This window comes from Electrophorus electricus, chromosome 7 (assembly GCF_013358815.1).
Source record: "Electrophorus electricus isolate fEleEle1 chromosome 7, fEleEle1.pri, whole genome shotgun sequence".
In the NCBI taxonomy this organism is placed as follows: Eukaryota; Metazoa; Chordata; class Actinopteri; order Gymnotiformes; family Gymnotidae; genus Electrophorus; species Electrophorus electricus.
In genome coordinates this window covers 4148343-4169516 of record NC_049541.1, presented here as the reverse complement: position 1 = coordinate 4169516, position 21174 = coordinate 4148343, and the positions used below count along the sequence as shown (strand labels likewise).

At 47.1% G+C, this 21174-nt stretch overlaps 1 protein-coding gene across 2 annotated transcripts; it reads right to left on the bottom strand.

Moving 5' to 3' along the window:
* Positions 1-84: 84 nt before the first annotated feature.
* LOC113582867 (voltage-dependent calcium channel beta subunit-associated regulatory protein) lies at positions 85-20832 on the bottom strand. Of its 2 annotated transcripts, none has more exons than XM_035527780.1 (10): positions 20299-20832; positions 14953-15027; positions 10439-10581; positions 9420-9481; positions 9034-9202; positions 8113-8284; positions 7344-7496; positions 6588-6837; positions 5173-5404; positions 85-4701 (listed from the first exon to the last, which is right to left on the bottom strand). In XM_035527780.1, the coding sequence occupies exons 2-10, from the start codon at positions 14998-15000 to the stop codon at positions 3090-3092; spliced, it is 2841 nt and encodes a 946-aa protein (XP_035383673.1). In that variant the 5' UTR covers positions 15001-15027; positions 20299-20832; the 3' UTR covers positions 85-3089. The 2 variants fall into 2 exon arrangements, with proteins under 2 accessions (XP_035383673.1, XP_026874686.2); XM_027018885.2 differs by having other exon boundaries at positions 9034-9199.
* Positions 20833-21174: the final 342 nt, after the last annotated feature.

The following is a 21174-nucleotide window of genomic DNA, read 5'->3' as shown; positions in this document are numbered from 1 at the left end:
TAAAAAAAAAAAGAATTTTGAAAGAAAGAAAGAAGAGTGTTAGGCTCTCACATACTACTTCTTTTTTTTTTTAATTTGGTTGGCAAAAAAAAATCAGTAAAAATGTACATCATTTGGGTCGTTTTGTCCTTGGAAAAAGCCCAGTTTTATAAAGTGACATGCCAGCTTTACATACAAGACAGCGAGGGCATTTAGACTGGAGACATCGGATTCAAAACTAACCGCTGAACAGTGAAGTACCAAAGCTTAATCACTCATTTTGACTCGAATGCTATGAATAGCACCGGAGCCGCGGGGAAGCGACATTTCCACGTCGTTATTTCTCTTCACATGCAGAAGTGCGCAGCGCAGTGAAATCAGTCGGCCAGTGGCTGCACACATCAGCCACAGCTGTAAACTCAGGTTTACAGAGTTTAAATCAACGTTAGTACAGACACGATGTGCAAATGTCCCATCCCATTAGATGGAAGAAACGCAGAGGCGTACATTAATGACAGAAATGGTAGACTATTGCTTCAAATATCCGAAAATCCTGGCATGGGATGACAGTTATAGGAAGCTGTACTAAATGGTAAAGTAGCAGTTGAATGATTGTCAATGAACACCACAATATGATTACAACAAAACGCATCTGTAACAAATCTTGAACATCATAAACCCTTACTGTCCTAAAGGCTCTAAGATCACGTTTGGCGTGGTCGCACCTGTAAGGTAGTAGGCCGCCGCAAATGAATTTAACCTCCGCCTTTGGGTTTCTGCTCAGAATGAGAAATTAGGAAATCAAAAGCCGAAATGCAAGGGGCTCGAGTCGCATGTGTTCGCTCGGCAAAAGCGGGGTCCTTTCTCTGGCCGAGAAGCTGCGCTGTCCGCCATGGAGGGCTTTTCACTAGTGAGAGCTGCGTACAGCAGTCACGTTGTTTTATTTATGGAAAGCCAAAGTGGTCAGAAGTCGGCTTTCCATATTTATTTCCGTTGGCACAGCGTTAGCCGCTTTAGCCATCTCGACGGTGACGCCTTTCACACACATCTGATTTCTGGCTAGGATGCTGCGCTTTTGCTCACTGATTATGTAGCAGAAATTCAAATCTTTTTAAACTCCACGTCTCATTGGGATGAACGGTGTAGGCCTAATCTTGTGAGCTTGTGAGCACCTTATGAATTATTACATAATTGGTGTAATTTTAGGCCCACTTAATGATTGAAATTGCTACCACTGCATTATTTAAGAGTTACACAGTAAAAGACACATCTCTGGCATTCTGCTGTTTAAGGCCATACATCCCTGCATTCATCAATGTGTAATCTGAGATCAAAAAAGCTCCAAGAGGCTAACGAGATCTGGGGAGGTTATCAATCAGTGACTGGCGCGTGTACATCCACAAGGACTCGTGCTCAGTCTATGAACTTGTCTGAAATGTACTCGACATATTCAGGTGTTTGTTATAAACAGCAAATTCAGTCCTCCCTTGTAGTGGACATATGGCTACCTCTGCCATACTATGGTGCACAAGGATTGCACAACAACACAAGTGGCACTTCGATACTGGTCAGAAAACATTTGGTCTGGAAAACCAACAAAAATAGATGCATCATAAATGGAAGCTTTTTTTGTTTCTGTATCCAGTTGAGTCAGTAATACGGATGGCGTTCTACACTGCCTGGCAACGGATGAAGGACTGGGCATGTTGGCAGTGCTGCTGACAGGCAGTATCTGAAAAAAGGATTTCGTGTGACCTTTATAAGCAGTTTTGGTTCTTACTAAATGTGCCATATTTACGATTTTATGTGAACCCTAAAATGGATGGCGTTTGATGATTTAACTTGACTCAGACAATCAATATCACAGTGTTCCATCCCTCAGGGCCACTGAGTTACATGCCCATTCACTCAGCTGTGGTGTGCTGGCTCCTGGTAGTGCTTTTCATAGAACATATGACCAAAAAACCCCAAAAAACAACATTTTACACATCTGAAAAATGAAATCACATCAATCAATACAGAAATGATGACCAAAACAATCAATAAATAACATTAAGATATAAAATCGAAAAGTGACTTTGACTTGTTCAGATCCTTCAAATGTTTCGGATACGGTTACCTCCCGGTATGGATCACGGCATGGTTTCCCTATCATACAGACAAGGAGACGAAAAATGAGAACAAGGGAATTAATCACATGGACCAGCCGAGTCAACTCCCCTGGATCAGAAGTGCAGCGCTGCTGTCACTTTCCTTCCCGCCACATTCTGAACGCGCTACTGACACCAACACGAGGCTGTTCTCCGTTTACATCGCCAAGGCGAAAGCAGATGACGACGGAGACACCGTTAGCGGCCTGTTCTCTGAAGAAACTGGATTTATGAGACACCGAGCTCCATATCCACCCAGAGAATTATTCCAATCCCAGACAAGGATGAGAAAAGAGGTTTAAGGATTTTTTTCAACACTACTGATGGAATATCGGTCTGATAGGTAAGGAGTATTCATAACGGGGAATTTGGTGATTCATAATTTGTCTTTTTTCAATCATAACCGAGTCACTGAGAAACTACTAACTTCTTACTTATCCAAAAACTCTTATGAGAAGGGTTTAAGGTGTGACACAATTCCTTACCAAATGTAGTACTTAACAAAAGTGCAGTGTGACTTCTGTGGTTATTACTTAATGCAAAGATACTTGCAAAATTTTCCCCAATCAATCTACCTTACATTATTTCACAGCGCACTTTGCAAGGTGTGCTAACATTTGACCTCTTTGAGAAAATATTTTAAATAACCTTTTCAATGTTATCTGCAGATGTTTGACTTTTTTTTTTTTTTCTTTTTGTTCTTTTTCTACTACATTTCCCTAGTTTGAAATTGCAGCCCACTCAGTCAGCCCTGCATAAGGGAACAGAGGGGCTGTCAGTATAACACACATGCATTATTTATCTGAGGAAAGCTGAGGTTATGGTGGAATGGCCCAGCCGTTACACCTCCGACTTGCACGCTCATGTGATTCCACTCTCCCATACTCTGAGATGTCCTCCTGATGGAAGCCATCCACTCATGTCCCCAGCCAGTCAGAGCTATCGCTGCTCAACATGCTCTTAGTCCTCGTTGAGATCTGGCGAGATGTGGGTCACGGCCACTACGTGTTCCTGGCCACCCCGAGTCCTCCTCAGGCTGGTGTAGAGCCGTTCGTCCAGACTGCTTGCCAGTTTGTCTGAAGGTCTGGTGTCCGTAGGGTCTTCGTCCATGTGACGTTGCACATTTTCTGGAAGTTCAATGACGGCGTCTGTAAACATGCACCATTCCCCGCTACCTGTCTTTAGGGGAACGGTGTCTGTGACCACCATCTGTGACCCTCTGTGAGCCTCCATAAGATGTTCTGCACTTCTGTGGTCTTCCGGGAACCCAGAGTGTTTCAGGGTGCTAGAAACGAGCAGGGTGGCATGAGCCTCCTCTGTCAACTTAAGTGCAGGTGTGCTGTTGTTGCTGCTGTTGTTGGTGTTATCCTCTGGCCCTGGACAGGCATCTTGGGCCCTGGGTGAATCAGTGGTACTGCCGGTGACCTCACTGGCCCCGCCCTCACTGGCTCCGCCCTCACTGGCCTCCTCGTCTGCAGCACTAGCAATCCGTGGCAGGGTGCTGTGGAAGCGTGTGTCCAGCGGGTAATTGGCGCTGTCTCCCCTCCGCAGCACGTAGCTGCGCTGTCTCTCCAGGGAAGGTGAGTAGCGCGCCGCTCCGGGGTCACTGTACTGCTTGGCGCGCTGCCACTGCTTGCGTAAGTGGATCCGCGAGCGGTGCCGATGCCGTAGTGAGGGTGACCCCTGCTGGTCAAACTGGGGATCGTGGCGCAGGAACTCGTTAAACAGCGCCTCCGTCTTCTCGTCGATGCTGTAATCCCGCCGACGGAAGCCCGAGCGAGCTTTGGCTTGTGGTTGCGCTTCCTCGTCATCTCTGGATGAGGTGCGCAGCCCCCCGTAGGGCTTGTTTCCGGTTCCCTCCAATTCCACGCCAGTGCTGTTCACCGACGCCTCGCCCTCCATCTCCTCTTTGAACAGGCGAGTCTCGAAACTCTCGCACACTGTCTCCTTCCGGCCCGTGCTCGTAAAGAAGCGGCGCTTCTCCGACGCCGTCTTTCCTGAAGAGCTTCCAAACAGCCTCAGCTCCTCTGGAGCCCTGCACGGAGCCTCGATAGAGGCGTAGCCACTGTCCATTTGCAGAAGCTTCCGACTCCCCGACTCACTGTCGCTGCCCTTCTCAGAATCCACGCTGTCCCTGCCATTCCGTCTACCACCCAACTCCCTTCTCATGTCGTCGTACGGCAGTTCGCCGTCGCCATCCACTTCATCATCAATGTCCTGCGACTGGTAGCTAGGCACACCGGTTCTGGAGGCGCCGGCTCCCCCTAGTGAGCAGATGCTGTCAGCGTCGCTGCGGGTCGAGTCCCTGTCGTTGCTGCTCAGGTCTGAGGAGGCGTACTGCTCCAGCGAGGCACGCAGGCTCCAGATGTCCCGGTACAGGCTTGGCTGTTCCAGGCTCTCTTGTCTGCTTACCAAGCCAAACTCTGTACCCCGCTGGGTGCTAGTGCCTTCTCCTCCGGTCGCTCCCTCTGTGAGCTCCCCATCCTCCTCTGCCTCTTCCCCTCCCCGAGGCCCAGTGGATTCTGGGAAATTGTGGGCTGCTTGCGTCGGACTCTTAGCCTTCACCACTAGCCTGCGGGAGACCAAAGTTAAAGTGAATGATTCTACAGTGGGAGCTGAGTTATCTGTGACAAGGCATCTATGATAGAGCATGAGTTGGCCCCACCAACAGTGGCCTTTTAAATGGAAAGAGGCGTCATGACTATCGATTTATTTTCAGGAATCCAGTCTGCTCAGACCTTTTGGTGCATTATTGCAGTGTGTAGCCTTTCACCCACTGAATAGGCTCACCCTCAAAATAAACTTTGCTGAAAACAGATCAATTAATTGTTGAGATCAAATAGACAGTTCAGCCTCGTCTTCGACACATCAGGAGAACATGATCAAGTGATGATAGTGGTGGTGTCAGTCGGTCCTTATGCTCACTACACAAAAATATATAACAAAATTATTGTACCATGATTATCAACATAGTGACACAGGACGTTCTAAAGGCATACAGAACAAGAGAGAGCAACAAGTAAGGAAAGGAAGTGGTATGTACCTGCTGAGAGGCGGTGGGGGTGCGAATGGGGCCCGTGGCACACAGCCTGTGGTGGGTGGTTCCAGAGAACCTGCTGAGAGTCGTCTGGGGGTGTCTGCTTGCGGCTGGGGGTGCAGGGCGCATAACAGGAAGTCCCTGCCTCCGTTTCCTCCAGGTAGCTGGAACTCCTCTCCCTGGTCCAGAGTCTCGCTCGCTGCCCTCTGCCTCTGAAAGGCTCGCCTTCGTGGAGAACCTGAGAGAGCAAAAACAAGACCCACAAAGCTGTACGTTTCAGCCGTTTTTTTACTGATGTGAGGTGGAACGGCGTTAATTCCTCCACTCGTGTAAAAACAGGCACTGGAAGGAAAGTGACACGAAATGAGAAACAAAGCAAAAAAAAACAAAACCCAAAAGCACGTAGAGGAGGCAGGGAGTGCCAGAGGTCAGCGCGTCCGGGACGCGTGGTCGGGGGCACTCGCATGCCACAGTAATAACAGGATATAATGGGATCTCCAGCTCGTTAGGCGGAAATGAACATCCCAGGCTCGCTGACCTTTCGCGTCAGGTGAAGGATAAAGCAATTACTGCATCATTAGTTTAGCAGGCAGGCTCTCTCCATCTTCCACCATCTGTCTGCAGACCCTTCACTGTCAATCAGCACCAGCCCACAGTCAGCCTTCGCTCAGTGTTAGCAGCAGGGCTACCCTGCCAACGCACTTATTGATTGGGTATCGATCGGTCTCCAAAGGCTTGTTCATTGAGCTCTATGTAATGCTTAAGGCTGGCTTCCCTGTAGATGTCATGTGCTGCTTTAGAGCAATCACTGGTGAACTAAGAGCAGCAAAAGAAAAATGCATAATTACACGGTACTAAACTACACAATTACGTTACTTGAATGGTTCCTGACAGGCTTGAATGGAGCATTTAACCAACAAACATGAAAAGCGAGAATAAGCAAATAGTAATTCAAATGTCACCTTGTATCACCACCAGAAATAACTGGTGTAAAAACCTGAGCCTGGAGTGACTTCTCTGATCGAATCAATTCCTAGTTATGGGTGTTTGAAATCAAGTTGCCACTGTTGGGCCCCTGAGTCCCTTATCCCTCAATTGCTCAAATTGTATTCAGTCATAATTGTAATTTGCTTCGGATCAAAGCATCAGTTAAATGCTGTAAATGTAAAGCTATGAATGTTGCTACGCATTACAGTGGTACTCCAGATGGAAATGCTGGCAGAGAATTGAAAGTCGCCAGATAAAAACTGGCACCATCGAGTGTGACCAAAAAGGACTGCTCTGTTGGAAGAATGCCCTTGTTCCCATCAAATACAATCCAAAGCCATCACTCTTGTGTAAAGAATGTTCTGACCTCAGTCAACCGGAACCAAAAAAACCCTGCTCTTCGGAGCATGACCCAGTGCCGCTAGCCCCTTCACCTCTCATGTCCAGACTTGCTGCTCTGTGGCTGCTGTCGAACTTCCACTTCTTGATGGTGAAGTAAGGGCTGGCTCCCTCTAGACTGGCGTGCCGTCTCAGCCGGGACAGGAAGTGCAGCACGGTGCCCTGCCCTGAGGTGGAGCCTCCTTCTGCTCCACCCCCTCCTCCAGCTACTACACCTGCTCCTACTGTCAGGGAGGAGCAAGGATCAGTCTCTGTCCTTGGAGCAGAACCTCCCATCGCCTCAATCTGAGAAGGACAGGAGAGGGAGAGAGAGAGAGAATCAGAAAATGGAAATAGTGAAAAGGAATGAAATGAAAAGGAATTCCCATAATTCCCATTTTATTGTATTGTTGAGATGATAAAAGCAGTTGATGAGATCGCTGAGATAAAGGCGGATCGTGGGTAGTGTAGTTTCTCAGAACACAGTTCTATATTTAAGCCCTGGAGAGCTTATGATTCATGATGAGTTATACTCAGCACCAATCTAACATATGGATAAGGGACATTTGTGGGCCATAGTGTTTAACTACTACAGATATTCTAATTATACTACTGTCTGGGTTCTAGTTGCTTGTTATCCTTAGACTCTGGCCTATTGTACTAACCTAAAGATCATATCATATCATGTCAACAAAGTCAAGAAAGCACTTTTGTAAATTGGTCTGAACAAGAGGGAATGCTAAATAATAATAGATGTCTTAATGTGCCGGTATATGTGCATGCGTGAGTTTGTGTGCACGTGCGTTACTCACCGTCCTTGATCGAGGTGGTTCAGAACCATGTTCAGCAGAGCAGATAGCAAAGTCGCTATCCAGTACGGAGTTCAACGTGTCTCCTGGCAGACCACCACTCGGGCTCTGGCTGTTCCAGGACACCGGGGACTCGGGCAGAGCACTCTCGGCAGGCTACGAAGACACACATGCTTGCTGATTACGCACATACACGCACACACATCCAACTCAAGGGTTCACGCATACACTCGTTAAAGAACACCAGGGATAAATAAAGATATAGACCATGTAGCACAACATTCTAGCAACACCAAGGTCATGGGATCAATTCCCGGGAAGCACATATGCTAGAATACAGATATTAATTAGTTCTGGATAACAGAATCTACCAAATGCTGAAAACATCAACACCACTTTCATGTTGTTCAGTGTGTTTTGCGATGGTTTATCGAAATCCAGTGGGGCTCAGTCAAACATTTTTTCACAATGTGTAAAAAAAACCAAACACCTGTAACAAAACAGCAGGCTAGAGCCTGAATCTCTGTTCTAGATGTCCATATAGTGTGTTAGACTCCCAGCACTAAAACAAAACAACAACCAAAAAAAACAAGAAAACAGTGATTTTTATAAAAACTCTTCAGGAGTCTGCAGACAAAATCCAGTGTGAGTGCAATGCTACTTCAGAACTCATATATTAACTGGACACACAGGCTTCAGAATGTATTATTATGATTATGGTCTGAAACTAGAAAGTGTGCGCGTGTGTGCTGAGTCTGTATTCACGCGGTACCTGAAATATGGAGAGGGAGGGATTATGTTGCAGCTGCTCTCGCAGGATGACGCTGTTCTCTGGGGAGTCGCACTCCATAATGGTCAGGATGTTCGTGGCTGGAGAAGAGATGTGCAGCTGTGTCAGACGAGCCTTCTTCAGGTGGTGGAAGTCGCCCTCCGTGAGAGTGTACCTAGGTTTGAGCCAGCAGGACAGGGAGCGTTTGACTCGACCCCCCCACCCTCCTCATTACACGTCTGCTTGGACTATCGGGCAACTTCAGCTGCCGCCTCACTGAGCTTTTGCAGGGGGTGCACGTTCTGGTGACGCTGCTCAGTTCAAACGGAGACTCTGAACTTAACATGAAGGGCTAAGCTTGAAGAACTGATTCAAAACCGGAGAATCAACGCAACACCTTAGAATATGCAAATGCTCTGCCCGGCAGAGGCCACGTAAGCCAGCACGACTGCTATCATAACAAAACAATAACAGACGAACAGAAACAGCCCGCTCAGTGAAGTAAACATGACGTGTAGTTAGTCATGTCTTAGTCACACATGGTCATTCAGGCTTTGTTGCTGAGAAACCCTTGCCAGTTTCTTGTTCACACCACCAAAACTATGGATTTCTGTTTTGCTTTTTGTTTACAGCAAGCTTGTTATACATAGACCAGGTGCTTCTCTGTGTTTGCATGTTTGTCTGGAATGCCAGAAAACTGGGATAAAAGCATGTCAGGCTGGCATAGGTCAGGCGAGTGTTTCTGATAAACACCGTGTTTATATTTTGGTTTGTTTTATTTTGATTTATTTAGAAGGATCTTACAATGCTCCATTTCCATCTCTGGGGACTTTGACGTCTGCCTTGGTTTAGCACAGCTGAGTGAGCCACATATAAGCCATGCCCCCCCCCCCCCCATGCCTGACCCCGCCCACGCCCTCTGACCTTCGCCCTTTCTCCTGGCTCTTTTTGCTATGCTCGTAGATAGCAGTCTCGTTGAAGGAGACGCGGCGGCCTGTGTACGCCGACGCCTGAAAGCGCTCCGTGTCACCGTCGCTGTGGCGACTGGGGGCGGAATGCACGTCGCTGCTGTCCAGCCTGACGGCGATGTCTGCTGGAGTAAACAGAAAGGAGCTGATGAGAGAGACATTAGCAAATGCCCAGATTTTTCCCACGCTGTGTGTCATATGACCAGGATGCAGAGAGCACCTCTACGTGCACATAATCAATCAACTCAGGACCCAAAACGAAGATACGCGCCCTGGCCGTGCGCACACACCCATATGGGGGCAAATGCTTGATAAAGCCCCTTTGCTGTTCTTAGTAGTTACCCATTCCAGGCTGGCTCTCCTCCACATACGTCGTGTTAGTTTTCTCCAGGTCATCGCTGGCTCTGTGAAGTCATACACACGAATGAACGCGAACGTCAGAGGCAAGTGGTTTTTACGTTTGTGGGTCACAGATTGAAAAGAGAATCAGACACAGACTGTGGTCACTATGGGGGTAGTGTCCCACCACAATGCTAAAGGTGCTTAGATTGAACATTGTACATATGCTGAATATCTGGTGTGTTGGAGCTGGTGGGTTTTGTGGTTTAAAGCGTGGACTTTTGCTACAACATGTTGTCTTGTGAGCCTTACTAGCGCTTATTTGGATCTTTGAAATATCAATGCATTATCAAACTGTGAAATTTGTTGTGTTCACCATGATTTTCAAAATCATCAACTACAGTTGAAAAGTTTTCATGCAAAAAATAGCCCACATATCTTTTTTTATTACACAGCAAACTCATAATCCATAATTCCTCTGGTTAAAATATCTTCTAATTACACTCTCTGGGTCAGACAGGTTGTCCTTGGCTGATAAAAGCAGCGTCATCTTGGGTTCACCCCTGTGAGAGCCAAACCACTGCTCAGAACACCCCGAACAACATGACCACGGCAGGTCCATAACATGTAGTTCAGTCCGGCAAACCACTTCTGTTAAGAGGGTTAAAATCTAACAACGTCGGTTCACCTTCACTGAAAGTTCACTTTATTTTCCCTGCGTGGGTGAGACGGCTCGCAGCCGAACATCCAAAGAGAACATCTGAGGTTAGTGCAATAACACACCTACCTGGTGACACCTACATGAGTCAGTTATGTGGGTTCTGTAAGGTATGAATGCTTTTTTGAAGCTATTTGTGAAGCACTTTTGCGTGTTTCCCGGGAAGGGGCGCTTTGATGACGCAAAATGTGTTAACAGATTTTTCCCCTCGATGTCTGAGAACATAAAAACATGCATGTTTGCCTCTTTTTTTTTTTTTTTGGCCTGGAGAGGGGGCAGGGGGAAGAAAGCGAGGCGAGGTCACCTGGAATAGCGGCGTCCGCGCTGACAGCAGCGGTGACAGAAGACGAGGAGGAGGGTGAGCAGAAGCAGAGTTCCGCCAGCGAACACACACATCATCACCAGCAGGACATAGTTATCCTGCCTGCCCGACACCACCGGCACATCCTACACACACGCACGCACGCACGCACACACACACACAAAGAAAGAGAAGAAAACCCCATTTTGTAAAAAAATTAGTGTCAGTATAGATTGGATTCATGTTATGAATTGCAAAATTATTCATACTGCTGCATCAGAATGAAGTCAGAGGATGAAAAGAACACAAACACAATGATGATAAATGTCCCAGCACCACCTACGCACGCGTACACACACACACACACACACACACACACGCATACACACACACACACACACACATGCACGCACACATACACACACATACACACACACATACACACACACACACACAGTCCTGTCTGTAAGAACAGACCATTATGCAGTTGCAGTCTATCAGCGTGTTTACCCAACACTTATCCTGTGACAGCACATACCAGTCTGGGGAAACACATTCCAGGTACACAGTGTTTGTGTGTGTGTGTGTGTGTGTGTGAGAGCGAGAGACAGAGAGAGACAGAGAGAGAGAGAGACAGAGAGAGACAGAGAGAGACAGAGAGAGAGAGAGAGAGAGACAGAGAGAGACAGAGAGAGAGAGACAGAGAGAGACAGAGAGAGACAGAGACAGAGAGAGACAGAGAGAGAGAGAGACAGAGAGAGACAGAGAGAGAGAGAGACAGAGAGAGAGAGACAGAGAGAGACAGAGAGAGAGAGAGAGAGAGAGAGAGAGAGGGGGGGGGGGGGGGGAAGTCCCTGGTTCAGAGTGCAAAGGACACCAGGCAATACACACGTCACACGCCACATGAGTGGCAGCCGTGGAGATCTGAGGTTGGCTCTGGCAAGAAAGGACAAGTAGGTGGACTCAACCCCCAAGCCCACAAAACAGAGCTGCACTGGTGGAGCCGCCCTGGTGGCTGGCTGGGGGTCCCCCATCAAATCACGGAGCGAAGAAATCGGTCTGATGGAAGGTTTGTACCGGAACACCAGGCAACAAGGGGCCGGTTGTGTGAACCGTTACAGAAGCAAGATCACTTCACAGCAATCCATAGTGATCACTTCAACTGTCAGGATTCGGAATGGTCGCGGCCTGACCCTAACGGTACCAATGATGATGGGGCATTTAAATTCAGTGTCTGCACACAGACCAACACAGTGGCTCAGGGCTCAGCTGCGTCTTAATGGGAGCAGACTGCCCTGACTTCAGTTTTATATTACTACGCAATTACTTATTTTTGTTTTCATTTACATTACTATAACAAATTGTAGTTGTAAATATTACATATTTCATTCGTTGTAAATATGCTGGTAAATGTTATGTAAATGTTATTATGCATTAATAATGTTATTATGCATTAATGATTTTGTAAATATGCTGGTAAATGTTATGTAAATGTTATTATGCATTAAGTTGTTTTAAGTTCACTTTAAGAAGTACCCTTAAGCTAATAGGGGACAGCAGCTGTTATCTTGGGTGCCAACAAGGCTCACTGTAGCTAGGAGCAACTCTCCATTGGCCATTTCTCACTGTTCCCAGGTTGCTGCCTCTCAAAAGAAGCCGAAGAGAAACACTTTATGTAAAAGCTCCGATAGTCCTTTATTTAAACCAATTAAACCCTGTTTGAAGCTCTCTGTCAAGCAGTCGGATAAACAGTCCCTAATAGAATTTTGACAGAACCAAACTAGCATAGAATGGCCGTGTTGCCCGGCCACGTTCGGTTTAGGAGTGACGGAGTTAAAAACGCACAACATATCTGTGAATAAGGCACTTTTGAAGCATAACGGTACAAAGAGCGTCAGTAGCAGGTAAAACACGCTTTAATTGTTTTTAAAACCATGCGGTATGGTTCAAGAGAAGTATCCTCTATGCCTTGATTCAGTCGTGACCTCCACTTTGACCTCAGTGTACTTTCATTTTTCTGGCGCACACACCCTCTCCAACGCAAAGCTACTGGTAGCTGTGCAGAAGCTGTAAAGCAAAGGGGATTTAATTTACCATTGAATAAAAATGGCAGGGAGAAGAAACACCAATAATCAAATAATCAATTTCTTTACATTACATTTGTTAGTTACTTGAACATGTAGTTAGAGGGTATAAAGGCTAACATCTTGACAGCACTAAAACGTACAATTAACATTGCGCAAGATGGTCAATTACTAAGTTCTGGCTCAGAAGTCTGAGCCTCTGGTCCGTAATCAGAATGGCAATGAGATCCTAAAATTCAATTTCGGAGCTCGTTTAAATGGGAAATGACGGCAGCATCTGCTAAAAGGAGCTGTGGGCTAAAGGGCTTTCACTGGGAAGAGGCCATTACCAGTGATGCCACAGAGCAGGGCTAGGAACATCAGTGTCCTGGGCTCATTCCCTTTTAATCTTCTCAGGGATGTGCATGTGTGTGTGTGTGTGTGTGTGCGTGTGTGTGCGTGTGTGCGTGTGCGTGCGTGCGTGTGTGCGCGTGCGTGCGTGTGTGTATGTGTGTGCGCGTGTGTGTGCACGTGTGCAAGTGCGTGTGCGAGTGTGTGTGCGCGTGTGTGTGTGCGTGTGCGCGTGTGTGTTTGTGTGTGTGTGCGCGCGCGCACCCAGGGCTCAATTCAGTGGCAGCGGGGAGACACTGGAGCACAGGGTGAGTACACGACCCAAAGCTGTCTCGTGTGATGGTACTCAAACTGAACAGAAAATGTGCAGTGCAGTGGTCAGATTTCCACATGATTTCTCATCTAATGTCCCCAGATTTACAAAGGACACTGTCATATATTGCTAAGTCTGGATCTTTATATACATGCTTTATCCCACATGTAATCAGTGGATGGATTGCTTTACTGTGCACGCGTGCGTGTGCGTGTGTGTGTGTGTGTGTGTGTGTGTGAGAGAGAGAGAGAGAGAGAGAGAGAGAGAGAGAGAGAGAGAGAGAGAGACACTTAAAGGGAGGTGCTGTTGTGTGTTTGTTACTCTGCCAGTGAGTGGCAGTGACTCATACAGCGGTTATTTTTTCTTTTCCTGATATGGAAACATTCAAGGCCCTTCCTCCAACACCTACACAAAACACGTCAGTGAAAAGTGCTGCGGCTAGCCTCTGTTCCTCTGGACAAAGCTTCCGTGCTTTCTGCACCAAGGCGAAAGAGCTCTACTCACCTACAGCCACAAAAGCACATGGTATAGTCTCCGGGCAACGGTCCCCCCCCACACACACACAGAGCACATCCTCTAGCTAACACACAGACGAACCGTATGCTCTGCAAGAAATATATCCAGCATCCAAGAGTTGCACGGGTATGACAACAAACAAGCACTTGTGTGTTTCTCCACATGGCGACACACAGGTCGCACTCTCTTACTGGACTTACTGGTTCTCTTACTGGTTCTGCGTTAGAAGACTGTGATGTACTCTGCTTTGCTCTACTAACACAACCTGGGCAGAAATCACGATATGATCGATCTAAACCTCACATGTGAGAAGTGGAGTACCTCCCCAGCAGCAGGGGCAGGGCTAGCTTTCCAAAAACAACGTGCCGTGATGTTTTTGCTGGTGATAACGATACTTGTCACGTTTTAACCTTCAACCTGAATTAAGTCTGTATATTAGAACATCAGGGAGGGGTGATGATTGCGAGTTGCTGACCCATGGACCTAGCACAGATTCCGCATGGATTATCAAGCGTGGATCCAGCATGAAGGATTGTGTCTGGATTTGGCCAACAGCTTCTGCCCTTCACCTCACACTCTAGGTGAGACCTCCCTATATGAGCGATGCTCTTTGCGGTCTTCTGTGACCATGGGCCAGTCCAGTCTGGTTCTTCTGCAGCTCCTGACCCACTTGTACAGCACCCCAAAGGCCCCTATTCCCTAGTTAGACATTTGAGAGCATGGCTAAAATAAAAATGTGCGCTAGTCTCGTGGACCTAGACGGCAGCTTCGACTGGAAGTGCAGACGCCCCCTTTGGCGTGTACGATGGAAGAATGACGGGGGAGACGGCAGCAGATGGAGGGCGTGGAATTCTTCCAGGCCATTTTCCAGCACTCTCTCGCTGCACTGCCTGGGAGTAATGCAGCGCCTCCGTGTAGCATCGGAAGACCCTGAGAGCAGAGAACTGGGCCGATTAGGGCGGGGAGCAGGGGGCGGGGTTGGGGGGGGGTAGGACGATCCTGGCTGCAGGGAGTTGCTTACAGACAAACATAACACATGGAGTCTTTTGGCCCACCGAGCCAGCACTGCCTAGAGGTCCGGAGCCCTGCGGAGCTCAGCTCCGGTCCTGATCTAGCACGCGGGATACAGCTAATCGAGGCCTTCAGGAGTGTCTGGAGATTAGAGGCCGGTATCTTACGCCAGTGCTGCGCTGAAACCGTGCGTGAAAGTTCGACGTCCAGAGGTCTCTTGTCTCCTCCGTCTTTTGCCCTGGAGCGGAACCCGGAGTACTCACTGTGGTATTCTCCATGAGGCTGGTCAACCGAGGCAGCTCATCGCTCATGGTCCCAACCGGGGTCTTCTGCACTTCCTGGAAAGGAGATATGGATATCAGACAGACGGCTGCACTTCATTCACTTGGCGACCGCCCGACCTCAAAATGCCCCCCAGCCTTCCAAGCTGACTCGGCTAAACCATGACCCGCACCGTGCCAGGGATCTGGCTCACGCGTTCTTCCCTCGGCGGTCCCACCCAAGACGGATGCTAAAAGGTGGAAGAACTACCAAAATGTTGGCAGAATGGACTGTGGATGGCACAGCGATGGCAAGGAATGAGAGAGTGACTGAGGAAGGGAACGGGAGAGAGACTGACAAAGTAAAGGAATGAGAGGGAGACTGAGGAAGGGAACGGGAGAGAGACTGACAAAGTAAAGGAATGAGAGGGAGACTGAGGAAGGGAACGGGAGAGAGACTGACAAAGTAAAGGAATGAGAGGGAGACTGAGGAAGGGAACGGGAGAGAGACTGACAAAGTAAAGGAAGGAGAGGGAGACTGAGGAAGGGAACAGGAGAGAGACTGACAAAGTAAAGGAATGAGAGGGAGACTGAGGAAGGGAACGGGAGAGAGACTGACAAAGTAAAGGAATGAGAGGGAGACTGAGGAAGGGAACAGGAGAGAGACTGACAAAGTAAAGGAATGAGAGGGAGACTGAGGAAGGGAACGGGAGAGAGACTGACAAAGTAAAGGAATGAGAGGGAGACTGAGGAAGGGAACGGGAGAGAGACTGACAAAGTAAAGGAATGAGAGGGAGACTGAGGAAGGGAAAGAGAAAGGATGAAGTTGGACAGTCAGACAGCGGTAAGACAAAACATTCCTCAAGGAGACCCAAGAAGACCTTGAGGGCCAGTCACTACCCCTCGGCTTCCTATCAGAGAGTTAGGAGGTGATTTCATATCGTTCATAAGTATGTGTGCACGTGTGTATGTGTGTGAATGCGTGTGCGCGCGTGATCTGGTTTACAGTATTTATGGGGACTAGAAAAGTCTTTATGATATAATCATAAAAATATAATACAATATAATCATGAAAAATGCTGCATTTCAACATTTTTGCTGGTTGTATTTTGGTAGTTCAGTGGTGAAGGTACTTGACTTGTAATTGGAAGGTTGCTGGTTCAAGCCCCACCACTGTCAAGCTGTCACTGTTGGGCCCCTGAGCAAGACCCTTAACCCTCATATTTGTAAGTCGCTTTGAATAAAAGTGTCAGCTAAATGCCGTAAATATAAATGGGTGCAGACATTGTTTAAGGACAATCCTCAAAAAAGATAGTAAGAGTAGGTACTTATGGAAAGAGTATAAAAAGCTAATGATTGCTGTCTTATTGTAAATAATATTATACTATATAATATTATATATTATACTAATGTCCTTATCTTCAACATAACGTGCAGTGCAAGGTGCATTTTAAGAGAGGACTATCTAGATCTCTCATTAGTACTGTATGTGTGTGTGTGTGTGTGTTTTCTATGTTCACACAGCACAGTCTGGTGCAACACACTGGACTGTAACCCTGCTATAATGGTCTGTATTTGTGATAGCACACAGCATGAAGCATCATCACGCACGCGTACGCACGCACATGCGTAAACACCACTTGCACACAGCAAGCCTCGCTAACAGCAGAAGCCTCCACACCAGAGTGCTGGCATTGTGCTGCACAGATTAATCATGGCTGCTTACAAACGCGCACGTGATGAAATCGTCACCACAGGGTTCATCTCGGTGGAGCTGATCACGCCCGGTGAGAATTTGTCTCTGCACAACCTCATTTAACTGTCTTTGCTGGGGAGGAAGACAAAGCTCTGTGCAACAAGAGCACCTCACCCTCAGCCGTCCTGATGAAACTCCTCTCTCCTTCTCTCATCTCTGAACTGAAACACGCAAACACACTCTCGCCCCTCGCATTCTCTCTCCCCTCTCTGATACCCCCTCGCGCTATTGGTATGTGCCTCCTTTTAGTTCTAGCTCTCTTTTCTTCTCATCCTCTTATCGCTCCTCACTCCTCTTGCCTCCCACTGTCCCTATATCTATCTATCTATCTATCTATCTATCTATCTATCTATCTATCTATCTATCTATCTATCTATCTATCTATCTATCTATCTATCTATCTATCTATCTATCCCTTTTTCTCCCTCAGATAAGCCACTGAACTGACTGCAGTGCTCTGAAATCCCTCATAATAGCACTGTTACTGGTTCACTGGTTTCACTGTTAAAACCTTTAGTGAGGAAACACTAAAAGTAAGAAGCCACACAGTGGCAACCTGACAGCCAAGTAATTTAAGAACTCAGTTGTTTTTGTTTTTCGCCTTTACTGCTTCATGTAGTGTGTACTAGCAGCCTTTGTTTAAACTTAAAGAATGTCATACAATACCAGGCAGACATTGCTAATACTTCCCCTCTATGCACTGATCAATCTTAAGTGCTATGAAATCTCTTCAAATCTTGTTAGATAAGATCGATCCCCATTTGAAATATCAGTCCATGGCTATATGACAACACTGAGCAATTCTAAGCTCCTGCCGGTCATCTACAACAAAGCAGATCAGTCCAGAGGCAGTCTGGGGTTTAGCCTCTTAGTGGCAGAGAACTCCGCCTAAAGAAGACAGTTCATCACTTCCCAACACATCACCCATTCATTCTGGCAGACGCTGTGCGTCGGTGCAGGTTATATAACACAGCGAGCACCCACACAGGCCAGCCTATAGGAGGAAGCCTTACTGCTAAAGGGTGAGAGCCACACAGAACAGCCTATAGGAGGAAGCCTTACTGCTAAAGGGTGAGAGCCACACAGAACAGCATATAGGAGGAAGCCATACTGCTAAAGGGTGAGAGCCACACAGAACAGCCTATAGGAGGAAGCCTTACTGCTAAAGGGTGAGAGCCACACAGAACAGCCTATAGGAGGAAGCCTTACTGCTAAAGGGTGAGAGCCACACAGAACAGCCTATAGGAGGAAGCCTTACTGCTAAAGGGTGAGAGCCACACAGAACAGCCTATAGGAGGAAGCCTTACTGCTAAAGGGTGAGAGCCACACAGAACAGCCTATAGGAGGAAGCCTTACTGCTAAAGGGTGAGAGCCACACAGAACAGCATATAGGAGGAAGCCTTACTGCTAAAGGGTGAGAGCCACACAGAACAGCCTATAGGAGGAAGCCTTACTGCTAAAGGGTGAGAGCCACACAGAACAGCCTATAGGAGGAAGCCTTACTGCTAAAGGGTGAGAGCCACACAGAACAGCCTATAGGAGGAAGCCTTACTGCTAAAGGGTGAGAGCCACACAGAACAGCCTATAGGAGGAAGCCTTACTGCTAAAGGGCGAGAGCCAGGCCTTCTTCAGCTCTGGCTAAACCTCACATCCAGAATGTAAATAGTCATTTGGGTGATTGTGTTAAAGCAGTGGAATGTTTTTCACCTGTGTGTGTGTGTGTGTGTGTGTGTGTGTGTGTGTGTGTGTGTGTGTGTGTGTGTGTGTGTGTGTCTGTACACGTATTTGTCATTGGACCTTGCATGCCATTGACAAAAAAAACAAACACTTTTCCTCTCTTTCAGATGCCCCTGAAAACAGCTTGCGACTCAAGCTAAACATGCCTTTGACTGTCTGGTAACATCTCACAGACGTTACGGGCCAGCCATAACACCACTGCACACGAATACACTTCACAGGTGCAGTTTATTTACAGCCCAGGCCATTAACAGGCATTAACATGTTTCTGCCATTGCACCTGTGCATACATTTAGGCCAGTGCTGCTGTGAGAACAGTACAGCACAAAACAGTACAGCGCAGAACAGTACAGAACAGTTCAGCGCAGAACAGTACAGCAGAGAACAGTACAGAACGAACAGTACAGCAGAGCTAGATCATGTCTCGCTTGTTCCTGCTTCCTGTGGCTTCATTAGCAAAAAAATAAATAAAATAAATCAACAGCTCTGTAAAGCACCTTCAGAATATCCCCCCAACCAATACACACACACACACACATACACGTGCAAATGCCAACCAACCTACACAGGTTTGGTGGGGGGGGGTTTGGTTGTTGTTTTTTTGCTATTTCCGAGGACCTGAGGCATTGTAAAAGCAGATAAAAGGAGTGAATTACCACGTGTATTATTCTGGGCCGAAACTGGCCTTTGGCTCTCGCTCAGGTGGGAGGAGACGCCGTGAGGGGTGTGATTATGTCACTGGGGGCATGGAGGAGACTAAACTAGGTGTTTTACATCACTTCATCTCCACCTACAAACTTGTCTGTCATTTGTTGTGGTTTCGGCGTAGACCAAAACCTTCCCATTTTTGAAAAGAGACATCAGGCTACTGATTAAAACAGTGTAGTTGTAAAGTTTGTTACAGCACCCACATAAGGTCAATAATTGCTCGTTTGGATGATGCGTCCAACCAGTGTTTGCCAGGGGACACTTTTACCATTTTTAAATCCTGTGGCTTTTCTTGAATCGTAAAAATGATTTGAAAGCCGTTCGCTGAGCGTTCGTATACAAAAAAAAAAAATCCAACAAAACAACCAAAAACAACCCTTTGTTTGCCTCTTATAATAAATCTTCGCTCCTGGGTCTCTTGGTTAATTCGGAGCATGCTCGTGCAGTCAGCCGGAACTATCCAGGAGCATCTGGCAAGCGCGTAGCTCTGTGGAGGCGACGGCTTCTGTTCAACCCCACCGAAGCATCAGCAGGCTTGCACGTCATTAGTGGACTCGTTGCTTCATCGGAGCCCGTTTCGCGACGTCACGGCAGGATGAGAGACGACGTTCCACGCGCGGAGAATTGCCTGCGCATCCCCCGAACCCGCCATAGCGGTCGAGAGAGAGAGACGCTTGCAAAGGGCGCAAAAGGCAAGGGATTCTCGACGATCCAGCGCCCAGGAACCCCGACACTGCCGCGTAGCCGGAGACAAAGTGAGGTCCCACTGTCACATGCACTGTCATAACGGGTTCAGCATTGTAGCACGCTGGTTATGCACAGGTCATGTACAGGCTATAGAACGTGGCTGCGGTTGCCAACATCAGGACCGAATTAGAAATGACATCTCACGTGAGCCATATCGCAGCATCACTGAACACCCCGGCAAGTGAACATTGCGTTTTGGATTTCAGCGCTCGCGTCACTCGCGTCCAACACCGATTTTGCGAATGCATAAATTACTTGCCGTTTTGCATTTGGCGCAGCCTTCTATAAACAAAATGTAGAGAAATCCGTTTCACCAACCTTTAAATACAGGCAACAGATGGCGACTAAATGGATTTCTAAGCAAAACAAAAGCAAGGCAATCACGTGCACGAGTCACTCACCTATTTGTGATTATTGCGGTCCATGTAGGAGCAGGTTACAGCTCGCGCCACTAGCACGGTCCTTCACAGAGCGGTTTGATTTCCATCCCAAAGCGAGACGTAGTTATGAATGAAACTCGGTGCTTTAGGACACACCTACTGGCCGGTGTGGAAAACACCACGTGATCTGGGAAGGTGGCGCGAGCGGTGGGATTCCTCGCGCAGAAACGGCCCAGCACGACTCGCGATGTGCGTCAGAGTGAGCTACGTAACCAGACTCTGTCAGATGATGGCATGCACCATTGTCCACTGTCGAAGCAGGCTGATTCAGAAAGATGGATGGACTGAATGGAGGACCACTTATTTCTGTTTAATCCAAATATGCACTGGCAAACTGCGGTATTTCCAATGCAACCCCTTCTTCTAATCTGATATAGGCCTGTATGATCTGTACAACCTTTTTTTGTTTGTTTTTTCATCGATCACACGTTTTCCGATAAATATATTTCATGTGTAGACGCACAAATCTAATACTTATATAAATTTTATTTATTGTTAGACTACATTCTTGAAGTGGTTAATTTTTGTTAATTGCTGTCGACAGTATAACTTATAATAAGAAGAATAACAATAAGACCTATATTTTACTACTTATTGTAGGGTATTGTTTATTGCACTTATTGTTGTCTGTTATACAGTTTGTGTGTTTTGTACCTCTAGGTATCAGCATTGATCCCTGTATTCTACAGTATTCTAGTTCATTGATATCTTGAACTCTAACCTACTGTACTAGTATGTATTCTATGAGTAAATGACAAAGCACTTTTGTAAGAGCGTCTGATATATATATATATATATATATATATATATATATACACACACACACACACACACACA

Bases quoted from the DNA above. Each gene is read 5' to 3' on its own strand.
- LOC113582867 (XM_035527780.1), bottom strand. From the start codon at position 15,000: ATGAGCGATGAGCTGCCTCGGTTGACCAGCCTCATGGAGAATACCACA. The intron at 9,482-10,438 runs GTGACCTCGCCT...ATGACTTCACAG, and splicing joins CGCGGACGCCGCTATTCCAG to AGCCAGCGATGACCTGGAGA. The intron at 9,203-9,419 runs GTAACTACTAAG...TGTTTACTCCAG, and splicing joins GGAGAGCCAGCCTGGAATGG to CAGACATCGCCGTCAGGCTG.